This window comes from Stegodyphus dumicola, chromosome X2 (assembly GCF_044657685.1).
Source record: "Stegodyphus dumicola isolate Sdum_Otavi_A_Nest chromosome X2, ASM4465768v1".
NCBI classification, from domain to species: domain Eukaryota; kingdom Metazoa; phylum Arthropoda; class Arachnida; order Araneae; family Eresidae; genus Stegodyphus; species Stegodyphus dumicola.
Window position 1 is genome coordinate 129,766,174 of NC_140781.1, and position 18,007 is coordinate 129,784,180.

Consider the following 18,007-nt stretch of genomic DNA (forward strand, 5'->3'; position numbering starts at 1 on the left):
ACTGACAGTTCTTTATATGGCACTCTCAGAACTCAAATACTAGAACACTGAATAAAAAATTATTTTTATTGAAATATCAGTACAAATAAGAAACAACTTGTATTGAAAGAAATATTAGATAACTGTTAAAACAAGAAAACTGTTGAGCTGTTTTTATATATTCTGACTCCATGGCTATAAATGGTTCAATATTTCACAAACTATATGATATTTTTAATTTTATAATTTCAAATACCATCTCAGATTTGAATTGATCTAGAAACTTCTGGAATCTAGAATTGCCAAAGTCCCAATGATTTGGACTTTGTATGGAATTAATATTTGTCTACACCATTGGGAATAAAAATATTCTCTTTATAGCTTCAATCAGTTAAATTTGTTATTAAATCTGATTAGTTAAATAAGCATACATTTTAAACAGTATGGTTTTTTGCATATTATAGGCATGATCTTGTTACATATGCTAAGGTTGCTATGCATGTAGAGTCATACACTGAATTTCAAGAAAATTAGAAAGAAAATTTGCTAAAATGTTAATGTAATGTTCCTAAAACTTTTCTATGGCACATTATAGTAAATATACTTTCTATTTGTGCCATGCTATTTCATATTCTTTATTATAATGTACATACTTTTGTTCTTGCAATAACACAATGTGCAAACAGTTTGAAAATTCTTAATCTGTAGAATCAGCAATCAGTGGAGATTCATATCAAAATTTAACTATCAAAATCGCAGGCCAGCAAAAATTTTGGAGGTAACTACCTCTCTCTCACCACAGAAATCACAATTCACAACAATGAAGAACTAATTCCAGGCTTCATCTATCTTTCAAAGTTTTGCACATAAATTTACTGAAACATTTCTCAACATGCATGAAATTTTATACAAAACAGAATAAAGTGATGAAACATTTACAAACCTCGGGTATTAAGCATAATAATAGACGAAAATTCAAGAAAAGTAACAAGCAGATTGGAAGGTGGAAGGTCACTCTCTACCTGCAGTGCAGCTGCAAAATATAAATGTTAATCACAGCAGCCTTCACAGACAACAAACTACATAAAAAACTGGACATCATTAAAAAATACACATACACTTTTAGATATTTAGATTTCAAAACATAGCAAATGAAAATATAGTTAATTCTTTTTTGTCTTTATTTTGAATCATAGATTAACATATAAAATAAATCCCGATTTACTTTCATTAGTCTTTAGTAAATGCTCTTAAGGGATATGGGGAATAAAATTAATAATCAATAAACACTTTATGATAATTTTTATACTATTACAATCTGTTTTAATAAATGTAATGTACTAATGCATTCTATTGAAACTGCCTTAGTAAAACTAATCAAAAAATAGTAAAATATTTTGGCTTTGACTGCGATTTTCTGTTCTTAAATCAAAATATTCAATATAATATTCATCTCACAGACTTCCAAAGAGGTTATATATAAACCATATTCAGAGAGAATAGCAGGACCAGAAGGGATAGGTGATGTCAACCAGTGCTTTAGATCAGCAGTTTTGGCTGCATCATTAAAATCCGTGATGATTCTTTGGTTAAAAGAAATTTGAAAAACACTACAAATTTACACTTATGCTAAACTAACCTTTTACTGCTACAGGTGCCAAACAAAAGTAAAAATGAAATAAAGTAATAACCTCTTACTGTGGGGAAGTGAAAGTAATGCAATCTAGATCCAAAATAATTATTAGTTACATAACTTTAAAACAAAGTAAATTAATTTAAAATTTAAATTCAGACTCATTAAATCTACAACCTGAAAATCATGAGGAATAAATCTTCTCTGGTGCCTTGGTATGAAATTAAAAATAAAGAACCTATCTTCCCTCGATTTACACCTGTAGATTTTATTCCAGATGCAAACGAGCACATACAAGGTTGAAAACATTTCAATCGACAAATTATAGGTTGTTAGAAATCTATTTTATTTTGATGCTGATGGTATAAAACAAACTGTTATAAAAAATAGTTAAAAAGTTCAGGTAAATGACTTTTTAAATGATAAACATGCACTACCACTAAGCATGAATTTCGTTAGTCGGCAACAGCTACAATTTGCCATAGCCAGGATTTTATTGTGAAATGAAAAATATTAGTACTTAAGGTTTCCCTTCAATATATGCAGACCAAAAGGCATATAAAAAAGGAAATAATTGCAATTAAAAACAAAAATTACTTGGATAGAGATAGTAAATGGCTGATGATACTAAATATTACACTGAATACTGTGAAACAAAAGTTACTTGGAGAAAGCAGAGAAAATGTCACCACAATGCTTAATTTTTTAATAAAAATAAAGGCACTTGTCATGGTTAAACAGTGATTCACGACATTAAAAAATAGGCTTACAGAGTAATACCTCCTTTTCTGTTCAAAAGCATAATGTACACTGCTCAAAAAAAAAAAAAAAAATGGGACAGTGCTATATCTCCCGTTCTACTGGGGCGATTCACGAAATTCAAATTGCGTTCTTCATGTCTCGAAAGCGCGACTTAGGATATATATTAGATTTATATATAGCACTATTCTAACGTAGGTATTTTGACACAAAATCGGACTTTTTCTGAAATAACATACCAATTTTTTTACATATTTCGATTCTACGACTCAAATTATGCCAGAATACCAAGATTTGTAAAAATCGTACGAGTAGTTTTTGAAATATTAGCTCTCAAAATTTTAGCTCCTCAATGTTAATTGAATTTGGCAAATATTTATTTATATCTCTTTTTTTATTAAACTTTTTTGATTTTTTCTCTCACATTTCGAAATTTACGTTCATTCCAAATAAAATTTACCCATTTTTTGTGTTTTATTTTTTAAATTTATATTTTTAAATAATTTTTATAAATTTTTCGAAAAAAATTTTGAATTATAACCTATAAAATTTTTACCATCATCTTAAAGTAGGTATATTTTTAAGCATATCTGCAAAAAATTAGACTTTTTTATTCAAAGTTTTCTAAGATATACACAAATTTACATATTTTCGCGTTTTGAAATTTGGCATCTTATTTTTGAGCGATAATAACGCCAAATGTGGTCTACGGATTTTTGTTACACTGTATTGCCACAGCTATTTTTAACCTTAAATTTCAAGTAAAATTTTACGGAGAATTAATTATATGACATTTTTCCCCCTCAATGATGCGTAATAAATATTTATTAATACTATATGAAAAGCTATTTTTATAAATAAATTTTTAATATTTTTTAAAATTTCTCTCTATCTTTTTTTTCTTTTTTTTTTCTTTTCTTTTCTTTTTTTTTTTTAATAAGAGTAAATTCTTGTAAGAGTAAATTTTTACCTTCGGCGTTTTATCGTCTGCTACTTTACTTCATTTAAATCGAATTGTCTAAAACTGAGAATTTTCGTTTGATGTTTATTTGAATTTTATGACATTAACTGCACAATTTATTTCTAAACAAACTGATGCTTTTGAAGTGGCTGAAAGAGCGGCTGGTACTATCATCCATATTTTTAAAGCACAGTATATTTTTATAGAAACATAAGATTTAGAATAATCATTTTTATAAAAGTCAAATAATGATATAAATATACAACCCTCTAGAGACTGAATTAATGGAAGTTCAATGGTTATGTAGAAATGATCTGCAGCTGGATAAGTCAGCAGATTCCGTGGACAAGTAAGAATAATTATATAAACGACACCCAACATTCTGAATTCAATTAACAACGAGGATACGATGTTTATTAAATGAATTCAAGAAGTTTTAAAACATAAAAAATCAACTCATTTTTTATCCTAAAATGTATTTTTGTGTGTAGCGTATTTTCATTATTCTAATTTAAAATTCTAATAATTCTTAAAATTCTAATTTAGAATGTAATTGTCAAGAACTGATTCCTAATCATCAGTAATATAATAAGTTATTATTACGGTTATTAATAAATCCTTCTTATAAAGTAATTGCAAATATTTCAAAAAACGTTCTGTCTGAATGCAAATATTTTTCTGTGCAAATATTTTTAATTTTATATTAATAAAGATTGCACACAATATTATATATTTGCACTTCAATTCTTAACGTCAGTTCTAGTAGAAGTTACAAATCAATTATATTTAATTAAGGATTGGATTGGATTGAAATGTATTATTTAATTATGGTAAAGCACACGAGGGCTATCTGCCTAAAGGGAGGACTTTCTAAGGGAAACTGGCTCGTATACACGTTACACATTGGGAAAACCACGAAAACATCCATGCAACCAGCCTGTTCGCGGGATTCGAACCTCGGACCGAACTACCAGTGATCAGCGTCTTTACCGCTCGGCCGTTTGTGGGCCTTTATGAAATGGAAGGCGATAATTTTATTTAAAATGATTGTCAGAAATACCAAAATGTTTCGAAAAGTTGGATACTTTTTAATATACTTTCAGAATGCTTAAAGAAAAAGAGAAGAAAAATAAATTTTTTCGTAAAATTTAGTATTTGTATTTTTTTAATTTAAAACTTTTCAATGTTATGATATTTGATTCTTGCGATTTCAAAAATAAAATATTTGACTAAAATATGAATAACATTTTAAGAAACCAAATGTAGGATAAAATTGTGTAAAGCAATGGGCACAATGATAAAACTGTTTAAAGCAGTGTATGCAAGTCATCCTAAGTTAAAATGTCGGTTATACATCTCTCTTATTTATATATATCTTTTCTGAATGGAACATTGAAAGGCGTGTTAACTGTGCTTTACTGTATTTTCACTTTTAATATATGCAGTTTTCAAACGCATCGTAGTCTGCGTTACAAAGTATTCTTCCGAAAGAAACGCAATTCAAAGAAATAAAATCAAATTCTGGAAAATTTATATTAATAAATATATTTAAAATGCTCAGTTCGAAGGAATAAATAGAAAATTTTTAAATAATCACCTGAAGAGACAATGTAACACTAACAATTAAAATAATAGTCTAAAAAAATGTCGGTTATACATCTCTCTTATTTATATATATCTTTTCTGAACAGAACATTGAAAGGCGTGTAAAACTGTGCTTTACTGTATTTTCTCTTTTACAGAGTACCTGACACAAGCAATTAAAATAAAAGTATAAAAATTTAAAAATTACCTAAAATAATAACTATGACGAAAGATATATATAAAGAAAACTATTTGAAAAAAAATAAACGCTGCACCTTTATTTACGCAGTTCGAATAGGTAAATAGAAATTTTTAAAACAGTTATTCGAAAAAAAAAAAAAAAAAAAAAAAACGTGCAACTTAAACAATTAAAATGAAATTCGAAAAAGAAAAAATTACTTAAAATAATAAGTTATAATTAAAAATATAATATAGAGAATATTATTTGGAAAAAAGGAATGATGGTGACTTTTTTCCCTCTCACCGGAAAGGAAACTAGGTTGCCATATATTAAGAAGTTAGCCAAGTGAAGTATTCTTGGCGCAAACAAAAAAGTGCCAACATAAATTTGTGAATTTCTCCGTAAATTTCGCTCCAAATTTTAAAAAATTTCATATTTAGGCGTAATTTGAGTCATAGAATCGAAATATGTAAAAAAATTGGTATGTTATTTCAGAAAAAGTCCGATTTTGTGTCAAAATACCTATGTTAGAATAGTGCTATATATAAATCTAATATATATCCTAAGTCGCGCTTTCGAGACATGAAGAACGCAATTTGAATTTTGTCAATCGGCCCAGTAGATCAGGAGATATAGGACTGTCCCTTTTTTTTTTTTTTTTTGAGCAGTGTACATGTTTCCCAAACAATATGTTGCCGAGTTTAATATGATGAATGCATATGGTATGCATTTTGGCTTATAATAAACTATTTTTATTGTAAATGAATAAAAGCATAACATCAATATTACATTTAAGTATTTTTATATCAACAAGCCAGTTAAAAGATGATGTAAATAAATTAGCAGTAAACTTACTTTTAAGCTGCCTCAATAAAGGAAGAAACAATCAGAATAAATAGATTTCCAAATTATTACCACTCACATATACAGTACCAGCCGCATGTTAAACACATTGGTTAATAAATTCAACTACATATTATGTTCATATTCCCAGGAACAAAGCAAATATATACAAATTGCCATTGATTAAACTCATCTCCACTGCTTTTAAAACTCAAACTGGTAAATGATTGATTCTTTTTAAGTCCAGAATTAAATGTTTGTGGCTGATCAAAGCTGTTTGTAGTTCATGCATTTATCATTCAATTATGTAGTGCTTCAATAAAACTGATTTATCAGAAATTTTAACCAGTGCAGTTAGAACCAATTACCCTGTAGATTTTGGTTACTCTTCCCTATTCCCCGTCAGACACTCTTTTTAAATCTATTTGTCAGGACTAAAGCTAAGAGCGACAATGCCTTTATCTTATGATACAAAAGCAGTCCTCTAGAGGCATTGGAAACAAGTTCTTCGATTGTAGATGAGTGAGTACCAGGAATAAAATAAAAGCAATCCTTAAGTGAGCACAACTTTCCTTTCTCAAACACCAGTTAATAGAAAATGCAAGTGCAGATACACAATAAATTTGCAGAAAACATCATGAAATGCTTCCCTGCATTATCATACATTACCCACCAGTGCCGGAGCAGTAAAGTCAATGAACACTGGTTTGGTCTGAGCTTCAAACCTGGAAAATAAGCTGGCTGCATGGGCGTTTTCCTGTTTTTCCCCATGTGTAACCCTTATATGAGCCAGTTTCCTTTAGAAAGTCCTCCATGAAGGCACCCTTCCCTTAGGCAGAAAGCCCTCAAGAGCTTTACCATAATCAATGGAACCAAAATTATTGTACATTATCAACCTATGATTGGAAAAGCGAAGTGGGCATAGTAAGGCGAAGAAATCGACTTGACACACAAAATGCAATCTTTCTTTTGGCTAGAAATGGAAATTTTGGATTTGAATAGACTACTGGAAGAAATATTTATTTTATCTGTTGTGCATATGATTTGTAACATGCTGATAATGCCTTAACGAAACGATTTAAGCCTGAGAGAAAAGGATAAATTGCTGAGTGCAAGTTATATAAACAAAGAAATTGATAAAAGAAATTGAAATTGATAAAGAACTAGTGACAAATGCAAATGACTCAAGGAAGCTCAAAAGGGATGGAAAATCGAGAGATGCTGAAAATGCTCTTCTAGAACGGTTTCAAGTTTTGAGACTAAAAAGTATTTTATTTTTCCAGAGCTGTAGAATTAATTAAAATGCTAGGAGAAAACTTTTTGCCAACTGATGGATGACTCACAAGACGGAAAGGTTTGGTTTGGTTTTGGCGAAATACTCAAAGGCTATCTAGCCAAAGGGGAGGGATGCCTCTGTGGAGGACTTTCTAAGGGACACTGGTTGGTTACACATGGGAAACCACAAAAATGTCCATACAGACAAGCCCACTTGATGGGATTAGAACCCCAAATCAAAATTCCAATGTTATGTAACTTTACCACTTGATAATAGACATTTCACCCAAGCATCTGAAAGAATACAAACCACACGGAATTTTTAACACGTATGAAACTATTATCTTTTACAAAGCATTATTGGAGCATACATTAATGCCTAAAAGTGAAACAGCAACTGGTTTCAAGAAATTAAAATGACGAATTATTGTGTTTTTAACATGCAATACAAACACAATAATTAAGAAAACATCGTTGGTTATTGGAAAAAGTAGAAAACGTGAATGTTTAAGAAAACTAAAGAATTTACCTTTAACTTATAATAACAAGAATTCATGGGTGACAAGCAGTATTTTGACAGATTTTTTTTAAAAGTGACACAAAACTGAAAAACAAACAAACAAACAAACAAAACAAAAAAAAAAAAAAAAAAAAAAAAAGGCTTAATTGTTAGAAAACTGCGCTGCATACTGTTGTGATAAATGTTAAATTAATGTTTATTCCTACAAATACAACTTCAGTCATTTAGCCTTTAGCCTAAGATGTAAAAGCTTTACATCATCATGAAAAACTTGTACTCAGAAAAAGATTTATAAGCATTAATCTTAGGAAAATGCAAACACTTTGAAGTAGATAACTGAGTTACTATCTTTGCTAGAGACTATGCTTATTATATAGTCAATGCATGGAAAGCAGTATCCCAAATCACAGTCAGAAATTGATATAAAATATGTGGTTTTTATTTAGAAGGGCACAGTAGAATTAGAGCCCATTTCTAATATTTGAGACATTAGAGAGGGAAAATATGAAGATTCACTTTTAGAATACATTGCAATTGATAATATTTAGATAGCATGAGAAAATAGTGACTATGATATAGAATATGTTAAAAGCTGCAAAAACAATAACTGACTGTGAAAGTGACTGCATGCCAAACTCAGTTGAATCCTGAAAAGCACTGCAAACTCTAAGATATCTTGAACTGAAAGGTAGAAAACAGAAAAGCTACCTCAGTTTGAAAAATTTGAAAATACAATTGAAAGACTGTTGATGAACAATGCAAAACAAATATGGATAGAGCACTTCTTTGTAAAAGTTTAAAATTTCATCAATTATGTAATTATAAAAAAAATAAATAAATAAAAGATAATTTTTTTCAAATTTCACAAATAATTTAATTTTAGCATTAATTTTTCATTAATAATTTAGGTATTTAATTATTAGATCAATTGTTAGTTTCTGCCTTACTAAAGCTCAAAAGTGATACCGTAACATCATTTTTGGTGGGCTCCATCCTTTTTGCATTTATTCTGGTAATTTCACCAAGTTCTTCTAGAAGTGCATACACTTTACTGCTTAAGACTTCTGTTTCTGAAATATATGCTTAGTTTGTTTTTGCATGCTTTATATTGAGAATCATAAATGTTTTATTTTCCGGTGCTGAGGTAAGCCAAACGGGCAATGTCTGTTTCCATTTGAACTTTCAAGCGAAGTGCTGCTCTTTGCATCACTGTTCTATCTTTTGGCCTGTTGAAAATTTGGATTTTCAGGTACATCAAACTTTTATACCTTCTGCCAGCTGGATACTGCTTAGAACTCTGTTTTTAAGTGTGGTTAATGTTTTTGTGTTTTAATATGTTTTAGAGAGTTTTGCTCGGATTTTTAAAGAAAAAGGAACATATTTTCCTTGCTTCTACCACTGAGCATTGATATAGATGCTTTAATTTAGGTTTTAATTGTCCCTAAGCCATTGTGATTAAACTCTGAAATTTAAATATGGAGACTTTTACAGAAAAACAACTGCAAACGTTATAAAAGTTACAAGTCCAGGCAAAGGTGAAAAAGAGGATTCCATTATTTTTAAGATTATTAAGGGTACATAGGATATAATTGATGTTTCGAAGGAAAAAAATATTGCCAGAAATCTTATAGACGAGTTGAGTATTGGCACTGACCTTACATCTGACTGGGTAGCAAAAAGAATCTTATGGAACTCGATCTAAGGAAAGAGATGATTTTATAATGAATTTAGGTTTTAACTGTCCCTAAGCCATTGTGATTGAACTCTGAAATTTAAATATGGAGACTTTTACAGAAAAACAACTGCAAACGTTATAAAAGTTACAAGTCCAGGCAAAGGTGAAAAAGAGGATTCCATTATTTTTAAGATTATTAAGGGTACATAGGATATAATTGATGTTTCGAAGGAAAAAAGGATTGCCAGAAATCTTATAGACGAGTTGAGTATTGGCACCGACCTTACAGCTGACTGGGTAGCAAAAAGAATCTTGAAGATTATGGAACTCGAAAGATCTAAGAAAAAAGATAATTTTAAAATGATTATGAAGGAAATTTGAGGAACTAGGAATTTTATTGAGCAAGATATCGATGACCCCAGGGAGGGATTGCAACATCTTGATAAATGGAATAAGGGATTGAAGGTAATGCAGAGTGAGGATCTGAGAAAGGACAGAATTAAGAAAAGAAGCCAATGAAAATTGCATTGAAACCGCATTCTCCAGGAAAAACAGTGATTTAGTAGTCAGATTAAATGATAAAAATGAAGTACGAATTTTGGAATGAGCAGTGTGGCAGGAAGAGAGAAAAAATACTATTAAACCCAAGAAATGCAAATTTATCCAGTCAAAAATTATAATATATATGTTACCAGACTCCGAAATTATTTTCTACCAGACTTCAGTGAGAGAAGTCAAATCTTCCGAGCTACTTAATTTTACATTAGTCAAAGCTAATTTTACATCAGCTTAGTGAACACTTAGATTGGTATACTGAGAATCATCTAGTATCCTTCCTGCCATTTTTAGGCAGAAGAATGCAAAGAATTGTGATATTCCTTTTATATGCTTTTGTGCTTGTATAACGATTAGCACACTGATTTAGTAGTTTTAAGGTCCCAAGTTTGATTCCAACAACAAGGGTACAACTAATTTTTCAAGAATTCCTTTTCCAGTTCTCCTTGTATCGTCACACTTTTGTAGATGAGATTTCCCTTGATTTTACTTATCTGTATAATTCTCTCTTTCTGTTTTGCCTTTTCCCTCCCATCTATATCTTTGTCAATATCGACATTTATTTAATTCCTTCTGAAAGATAAACAACCTATAAATATACTTACCTATATTTTAAACTTTGGGTTTCATGAAAAGCTATCAGTACTTATGCATCACTTACTGTTATGACTATAATTTTTTTTAAAATTAAAATTTGTATTTATCTATTTCCTCCCTGAAATTCTATTTTAGTTTCATTAAGTTATTTACAATTTTTCTGAACAGCAGCTTAAAACCCGGTTCATATTTTCCCTTGGTGAAGATGAATTAAGTTTTGATTTAACTTGCAATATTATATTTCTGCAACTTGCAATTTTTTATCCACTGCAGTTATTTGACAGTTCCATATTTTATCTTCAATTTATATATTTTGAAATTTAATTAACTGAAATATGATCAACAGTTTCCTTATTTAACAAAGACAAATTATTGAAGCTCACACAAACTAATAAATACAAGAACACATACAGTTTTTTATATCCAGTAATTCCATTTGGGATGGTGATGTAAAAGGCCCTGAGCCATCCATTTGACACTGAAAAAGTAAATTACATTTAGCTGTTATGGAACGATACTAAAATATATTACAAAATGTTACTCAGAGTTGCCAAGATTATTCTATGTGCATTATATTTTAAAATTAAATGATATAAAACAGCATGGATAGTCTCCATATCAGTATTTTTATAGGAGGCCTGGCCAACTCATCAATCACAAGCAATAAGTTAATCACAATATACTTAAGAAATGATCATAAGCTATCCATTCTATTATGTTATCATTTTACATTTTCTCCAAGTTACAATGCCTGTAGGGAAAACATACCTCATGAAAAAGGTTGTTGTAGGTGACGATACTTCAGAAACAAAAGTTTGTCTACTGAAGATAATAAGTGTTCTGGAACAAATTCAACTAGTATAAGTCCAGAAAATGCAATGCACAAACTCATTATGAAGGCAGAATAAAAACAATTCATGGTGTCTGCTACATTATGGAGAACATGCTAGCACATTATGTCAAAAGCAACTCAACATGAACACTTCAACAAAAACCATGTCATCAAGTTGCTAAGCAATAAATTAAATTCCTCTTTCACTGCTGCACTGCAGAGAACTTTAGATGATGGTAAAATGATCGAACGTTAATTCCTGAAGTCAAAACTATTCATGACAGGTATATTTATATTGCTAAACTAAGCAGCAACTTCCAGAAGAAAGAAATGCCTTTTCCCATAGCAGTTGTTGCTCAATTTCAGCATCATAACAATAAATATTTTAATATTATTAAGAGTGTGTACCAGGTCTGCAAGAAAGAATTTTTGGTGGATGCAAGAGGAAGGAAAGATAGTGATCATAAAATCTATGTTCCACCTAATGAACACCAGCAATACAAATTTTTATAACAACTTTGAAACACCTAAAAGAGAAGGACAGGCATGAGCAACCCAACACATAACATAATAACAATTAGTTGTAGCATAATGCATCAACTGCAAAAAATCCAAGCAATAGTTTTTAGCTTTCAGAAAAATAATGCCTACTTTTTATTCACTTGAATTTTCAGACTCCCGTGACTTTGTTTTGTTTTCAATGACAAAACTACAACTTGGAAAGTTTTTTAAGTCCTATACGATAACTATAAGTGCAACAGGATTACAGAAACATCAGAATCAAATATATCTACAGAAAGATGCTGCTTTTAAGCATTTCAGGAATTTTAAGCAATCTGTCATCTATAGATATGAATTATTTTTTATGTATTTAGTGGATGCTACTAATTAATACAACCACAGTAGAAATCCTTGAACCAAAAGTAATTCTACATAGTTTCAATTATTTGAATTGCTCCTCTATTCTGAGTTCAAAGATTTAAAAAAAAAAAAAAAAAAAAAAAAAAAAAAAAAAAAAAATCAGTTCCATGCTTATTGTAACACAATTTATATTGTGTTACAATATAAATTGTGTTACAATACATTTTATTACAATACTTCATTTCAATATAAAACTGATTTACAAATTACTGTTCCATACTCCATACAATGAGGAAATATGAGTATGATAATTGGAACACATATAATAATAACAAAAAAGGTCATTTGACATAAATTATATTCATTTCTTATAAACATCGATAACTAGTAATAACATTTTTCAATATCATGAAATGTAACTGAAGTTAAACATATTCAAATCTAACTTCATAATGAATGGGAAGCAATTTCTTTAACATTATAAAAATACTGATGAATATTTAGCTCAGGGTTCTTAAATAAAGCAAATTCCTTTAAATATACACTCAATAATTATCTAAAAAATATATTCAAAAATATTGAAAACCTTCAAAAAAGTAAATAATTAATATTTGGTTTTAAATTACCTTTATTATTATTGAAACCATAATTACCCATACAGCAACAGGTAAATTTACATCAAAAGAAAGTGCAACAAATCAGATTTTAGAGATATATGATTTAAAAAACAGCAATAAATCATACAGTAAATGAATAAAATTTATTACTATAGATTTATTTTGATATATAACAAATTAACAAATGACTACTTTATTTTATTTTAAGATTATCAAAATACAAAATAAAAGACACACTCAAAAATTGTTATTGAAATATTGCCAGTTGAAGCCAGGTCCTTTCCTAGCTTTGCCTCAAACTGTATATGCAGGTAAGGCCATTAAGGATAAGCATTACATTAAAAAATGCAGGTAGATTATTCACCTAGACCAAAAAAGACATTTTTATTTAAACTATGAATATTAGAGAGCACAATGGTATATGTACTTGTATAGTTCCCCCCCTTTCTTTTACATATTTTGTCTCTTGAAATCTGAAAGAAAATTACATGGCATACATAATTTTTGAAAGGAAGGCTTAAATGAAGAAAAAACATTAAAATGAATAATTGAATAGAAATACTAATATTACTGTATTTCACAGTAGTGAATTATGGTTATTTGTTTCAATAATCCTTTTATTTAGATAGCATAGTTATTCCTTTATCTGTACATACATTTTATACTGCTAACACAAATCAATAATTTCAAAATCATATGCTAAAAATACTGAGGAGAAATAAATGAAGGGAATATGTGAGTAAATATGTTATTTATGTTTATATATACTCAGTTAAAAATAACCACAAAAAAAGCATCTCTTTTGGTACAGAGCTAGACAAATAGATACTGAAAATATATAATCCTCCTGAATAATTAAAATACATAAGTTTGAGATATTTGCACATTGTACATTATTTTATAAAAATTGAAAGTCACATGAAAGAATAATACAATGAAGAGCATATAAAATGAGTTCTTGAATTCTAGAAATGCAAGATGTGAAAAAGTTATAAAATTCAAGATTTTTTTTTTTTTTGGTGGGTGGAGGGGAAGAACAAAACAGAAAATGTGTTTACGCACTTCAGATGCTAATTAATTTTTATTCTGGACATTTTAACACACAGAATTTGTATCTAGCACATTTGTAGCACATGAAGCACTTTCTTAGCACATCTTGCAAATCAAAGTAGGTTTGAAAGTTTGATTATAAGTTACATTTAAAATGTATACATTTAACTACTTTGTTTTAAATAAGTATATTTCCTCAGAGTTAAATTTAGCTGGAAACTTTTATGTCGGCAGAATTTAAATTTTATTTCCATCAAAACAAGACATAAAAAAAGATAACTGAATTCTGCATGCCTAATTCTGTTAATTTAATGAATGTTATATTTACTTGTTGCAGAAATACCAATTTCCAATATACCACTAATTATTCAGATATTATTTCACAATGATAAAAGATCTCTATAAAATATGTGACCTGAAATAGAAAAACAAAATTTTAAACAAGAAGAAAAGGAAACTTACGTGTGTAAGAGTTATAAGGAAATTTCGGTTCAAGTGGACAGCCTCATATAATGCTAATAACACTGCATTATTTGCCCTATTTAAAATATTAAAGTAAGAACTTCCAGAGTTGCATAGAATAGGAACACAAAAGTTTTAAACAACACAAAACTATAACATAAATTAAGACACAGGAATGTAGTAAAATGTAAATAAAAAGCAGCCTAATGATCATGCATTTATTTTATTGAGATTCAAAGAAACTTAACTCTACCATTCAGAAATACAAAACATTAAGAGTAATACACATTAATATTTATCATCTTACTAATGCCTATTATAATGGATTATAAAAACTTTCACTTCAGAACAAAATAATGGGAAAATTTTATGATATAATACCTAGAATACAGTGCTAAGTTTATTTATTGATCATAAAGAATAACTGTTCAGCTTCTTCCAATACATAAACTGGTGTGCAAAACTTAAGGAACAATGTAAAAATTTAGTAGATAGCCATGAAATTGCAGAAAAGGAGGTCTGGAGATCAGTACAATGAACACATAAGTCAGTAGAAATGTCATGCGTATGCAAATATCAGGAACGAAACGTCAGAGGCGACATGAGCGTACACAAAATGCGTGATGTTGGCGCGTGCAGCTCAACAGTAGAATAAAAGGAAGGACGGAGACACAATTCAACATATTTGCTGCAAGTGCCAGTGAGTCAGTTCATGAAATATGGCTAGAAGAAATCACCTGGACGACTTCACATGTGGAAGAATGATCGGAAAGCTGGAGGAGGAGCATACTGTCACCAGTGTAGCTGCAGAGTTCGGAATCAACAAAAGTGTAATTTCACGAGCTCGGAAAGCGTTCCAAACCACAGGTACAGCTGTTAGAAAGGCTGGTGGTGGTCGCCCGAGGACAACTGCAGGGGATGACCAATATATCATCCTGCAGGCGAAAAGAGGCCGACAGCAGTTAGCAAGCGCCATTGCTCAGCAACTTTGTACAGCAACGGGGCGACAAGTGTCGCAGTTTACTGAGGCCAGATGCCTTCACAAAGGGGGCCTATTCGCCCGCCGTCCTGAACGCTGCCTCCTGTTGAAAGTTGGCCACTGACGCCACCGTTTACAGTGGTGCAGAGAGCACAAAAACTGGACAACTGATCAATGAAGTCGTGTCCTCTTTACGGATGAGAGTCGGTTCAGTACCAGAAGTGATTCTCAACACGTTTTGATTTGGAGAGAGGTCGAGACGCGGTTTTATCCCAGTAACATCAGGGAAAGACACCGTAATGGTGGTCCTGGAGTTCTAGACTGGGGAGGCATTATGTTCAACGGGAGAACTGAGCTCCACGTTTTCGACAGAGGGTCTGTAACCAGGGATCGCTATTGTGAGAAGATACTCCTTCCCCATGTGCTTCTGTTCCGAGGTGCCATTGGCCCAGACTTTATTTTTATGAATGACAATGCACGGCCACATCGACTCTTGCTGTTAAGGAGCTACTGGAAAGTGAAGATATCACTCGAATGTATTGGCCAGCGTACTCCTTAGATTTAAATCCCATCGAACATGTGCGGAATGCTTTGGGAAGACACATTGCAGCTCGCTTACATCCTCCAGAGAACACCCAACAACTCAAACAAATGCTGATTGAGGAATGGGCACTCCTACCGCAAGAAATGTTGCACCAGCTGGTTCTGAGTATGTGGAGATGGTGCGAAGCAACCATTGCAGTGAGGGTAGGGCATATCCCATATTAAGGAACATCTGCTTGTTGTTCTTCCTCTTGGATAGACAATCATGAGTCACGATGCTATGCATTCAATAAAGCTTGCTTTTGTTTGATTCCATACCGTACGCATTATATTCCTTTTTCAGCTCCGATGCTTTCATCATCCTTTACGTACATAATACTCTCCTTCATTTCTGCATTTCATGTCTCTCAGTTGATTTCTCGTGAGCTAAGGCAAAAAACCCTGCTGTTGCTTAAGTTTTGCACACCAGTGTATAAATACAAATCCCCCCCCCCAGCTAGACTGAGGAGTGGCAGTGTTCATTTGTTGCAACGCATATTTCAGTCAAACTTTCATTTGCAGAAATAGGTCCATATTCAGTGCTCATAATGATATACCAAGTTAAGATTATTTTAGACAAAAACATAGATACTTCTAAGCAATTTATTTAAGTACCTAGCCTATGAAAATTATTAAATTTTAGAAGTTTAAAATTAATTTACTCATTATAAGAAAAATTTCATCAGAAAGACAATACCTTGATTAAAAAGGAGAGATCTGCAGTTAGCTAATTTAGTTAGATGCATAAATAATTCTACTTGAAAATATGTAATACAATGATCATGAGGAAAAAATTACTGCCACTAAAGTATACTCGACAGAATATAACAGAACACTCAACTAGGCAAAGCAAGAACCTTGCATTTGGCATAGATTTTAACGAAGATTCTATGAACGTTGGGGGCAAAGGTCCTTCTTCATCAGGAGCAAAGAAATTTTGCAATGAAGGTAGAAGCCACAGAAATATTTATACCAAAAGCAAACTAGAAGGTAGCACCATCTGTCCAAAGAAATCATAAGATGGAAAATTAAGTTAATATAATGTTAAAAGCATTAGGGAGAACTAAAATGGAATTAAAATCATTAACTAAACAAAATAAATTTTTGTGAATGTGAAAAGCTTCAAGGAAATCCAGTTCAGGTAATATGGCTGTGGCTCCTCTCTACATTGCAGAATTTCTTTGTTCTTGATGATGAAGGATCTCTACCAGTTGGCCATCAAAATTAGTAGACTCTTGCTTAAAAACTACACTAAACACAAGATTACTGCTTTGATTAATTGTATATTTTACTTTGGCATGTTTATCGTCCCTCTAGAACAGAGCAGAATTTTGCTGTAGCTACAAAAAGAATCATGAGATTCTGGAGAATTCTTTTAAGTAGCAGCCATGCCCAAAGATGACGGAATAAGTTCTCTCCCTTTCATCTAGTAAGGGAGATACTTTGTGACTGACCCTTGACATTTCAACTCTGGCAGCCTTTAATGAAGCACCAAACTGTCCTCACTCTATTTATGCAATACCAGCTGGGATTCCTGTCTGTGATTATTTTTTGATTGCATTGAGCGACTTGTATTTGATGTTTATTTTTGTTATCGGTGTATATGTGCTTAACTAATATATTTTATAATTTAATTAAAGTAGTAGAAGTAAAAATAGACATAAGACACATCTCTGCAGTAGACACTGGGCCAGGGAGAAGAGGCACCTAGACCCAGCTTATAAATGAAGCCATACACAGTTAAATGTCCCAACCCAGGAGGCCATTCGAGGAGGCTAACCCCCCCCAATCAACCACGGGAGAATAGAAATGTGCAAAGTCTGGGTAAATATAATGCTAACTAAGTCACACATTCGTCAACAAGATAACACAAGTGAAGGAGTCTGCCACTGCAGTGCTGGCCAACAGAATGATGACTCTAGAGTTTGAATTTCTCATGTCAAAAGACATAATTAGTCTTTCAAAAAGTCTTCGGGCAGGTTCCCCTGCATATGGTTTGGAAAGCAAATTGTTACTGGTGGCCTCGCGGCGATTATTGCTGCTTAAATGCCATCACAATTCC

The 18,007-nt window shown here is 31.2% G+C and overlaps 1 protein-coding gene across 3 annotated transcripts in view; it reads right to left on the bottom strand.

Moving 5' to 3' along the window:
• Positions 1-18,007, bottom strand: part of LOC118190041 (armadillo-like helical domain-containing protein 3) — a 168,445-nt gene that overhangs the window by 65,269 nt on the left and 85,169 nt on the right. For all 3 annotated transcript variants that reach the window (XR_004758349.2, XM_035360729.2, XM_035360730.2), the window contains exons 14-16: positions 14,385-14,460; positions 10,974-11,040; positions 923-1,012 (exon numbers count right to left, since the gene is read on the bottom strand). Coding sequence is in view for 2 of the 3 variants with exons in the window: in XM_035360729.2 (XP_035216620.1) it covers positions 923-1,012; positions 10,974-11,040; positions 14,385-14,460 (233 nt within the window). In the remaining variant the exon portion in view is untranslated. The remainder of the gene's footprint in view (positions 1-922; positions 1,013-10,973; positions 11,041-14,384; positions 14,461-18,007) is intronic.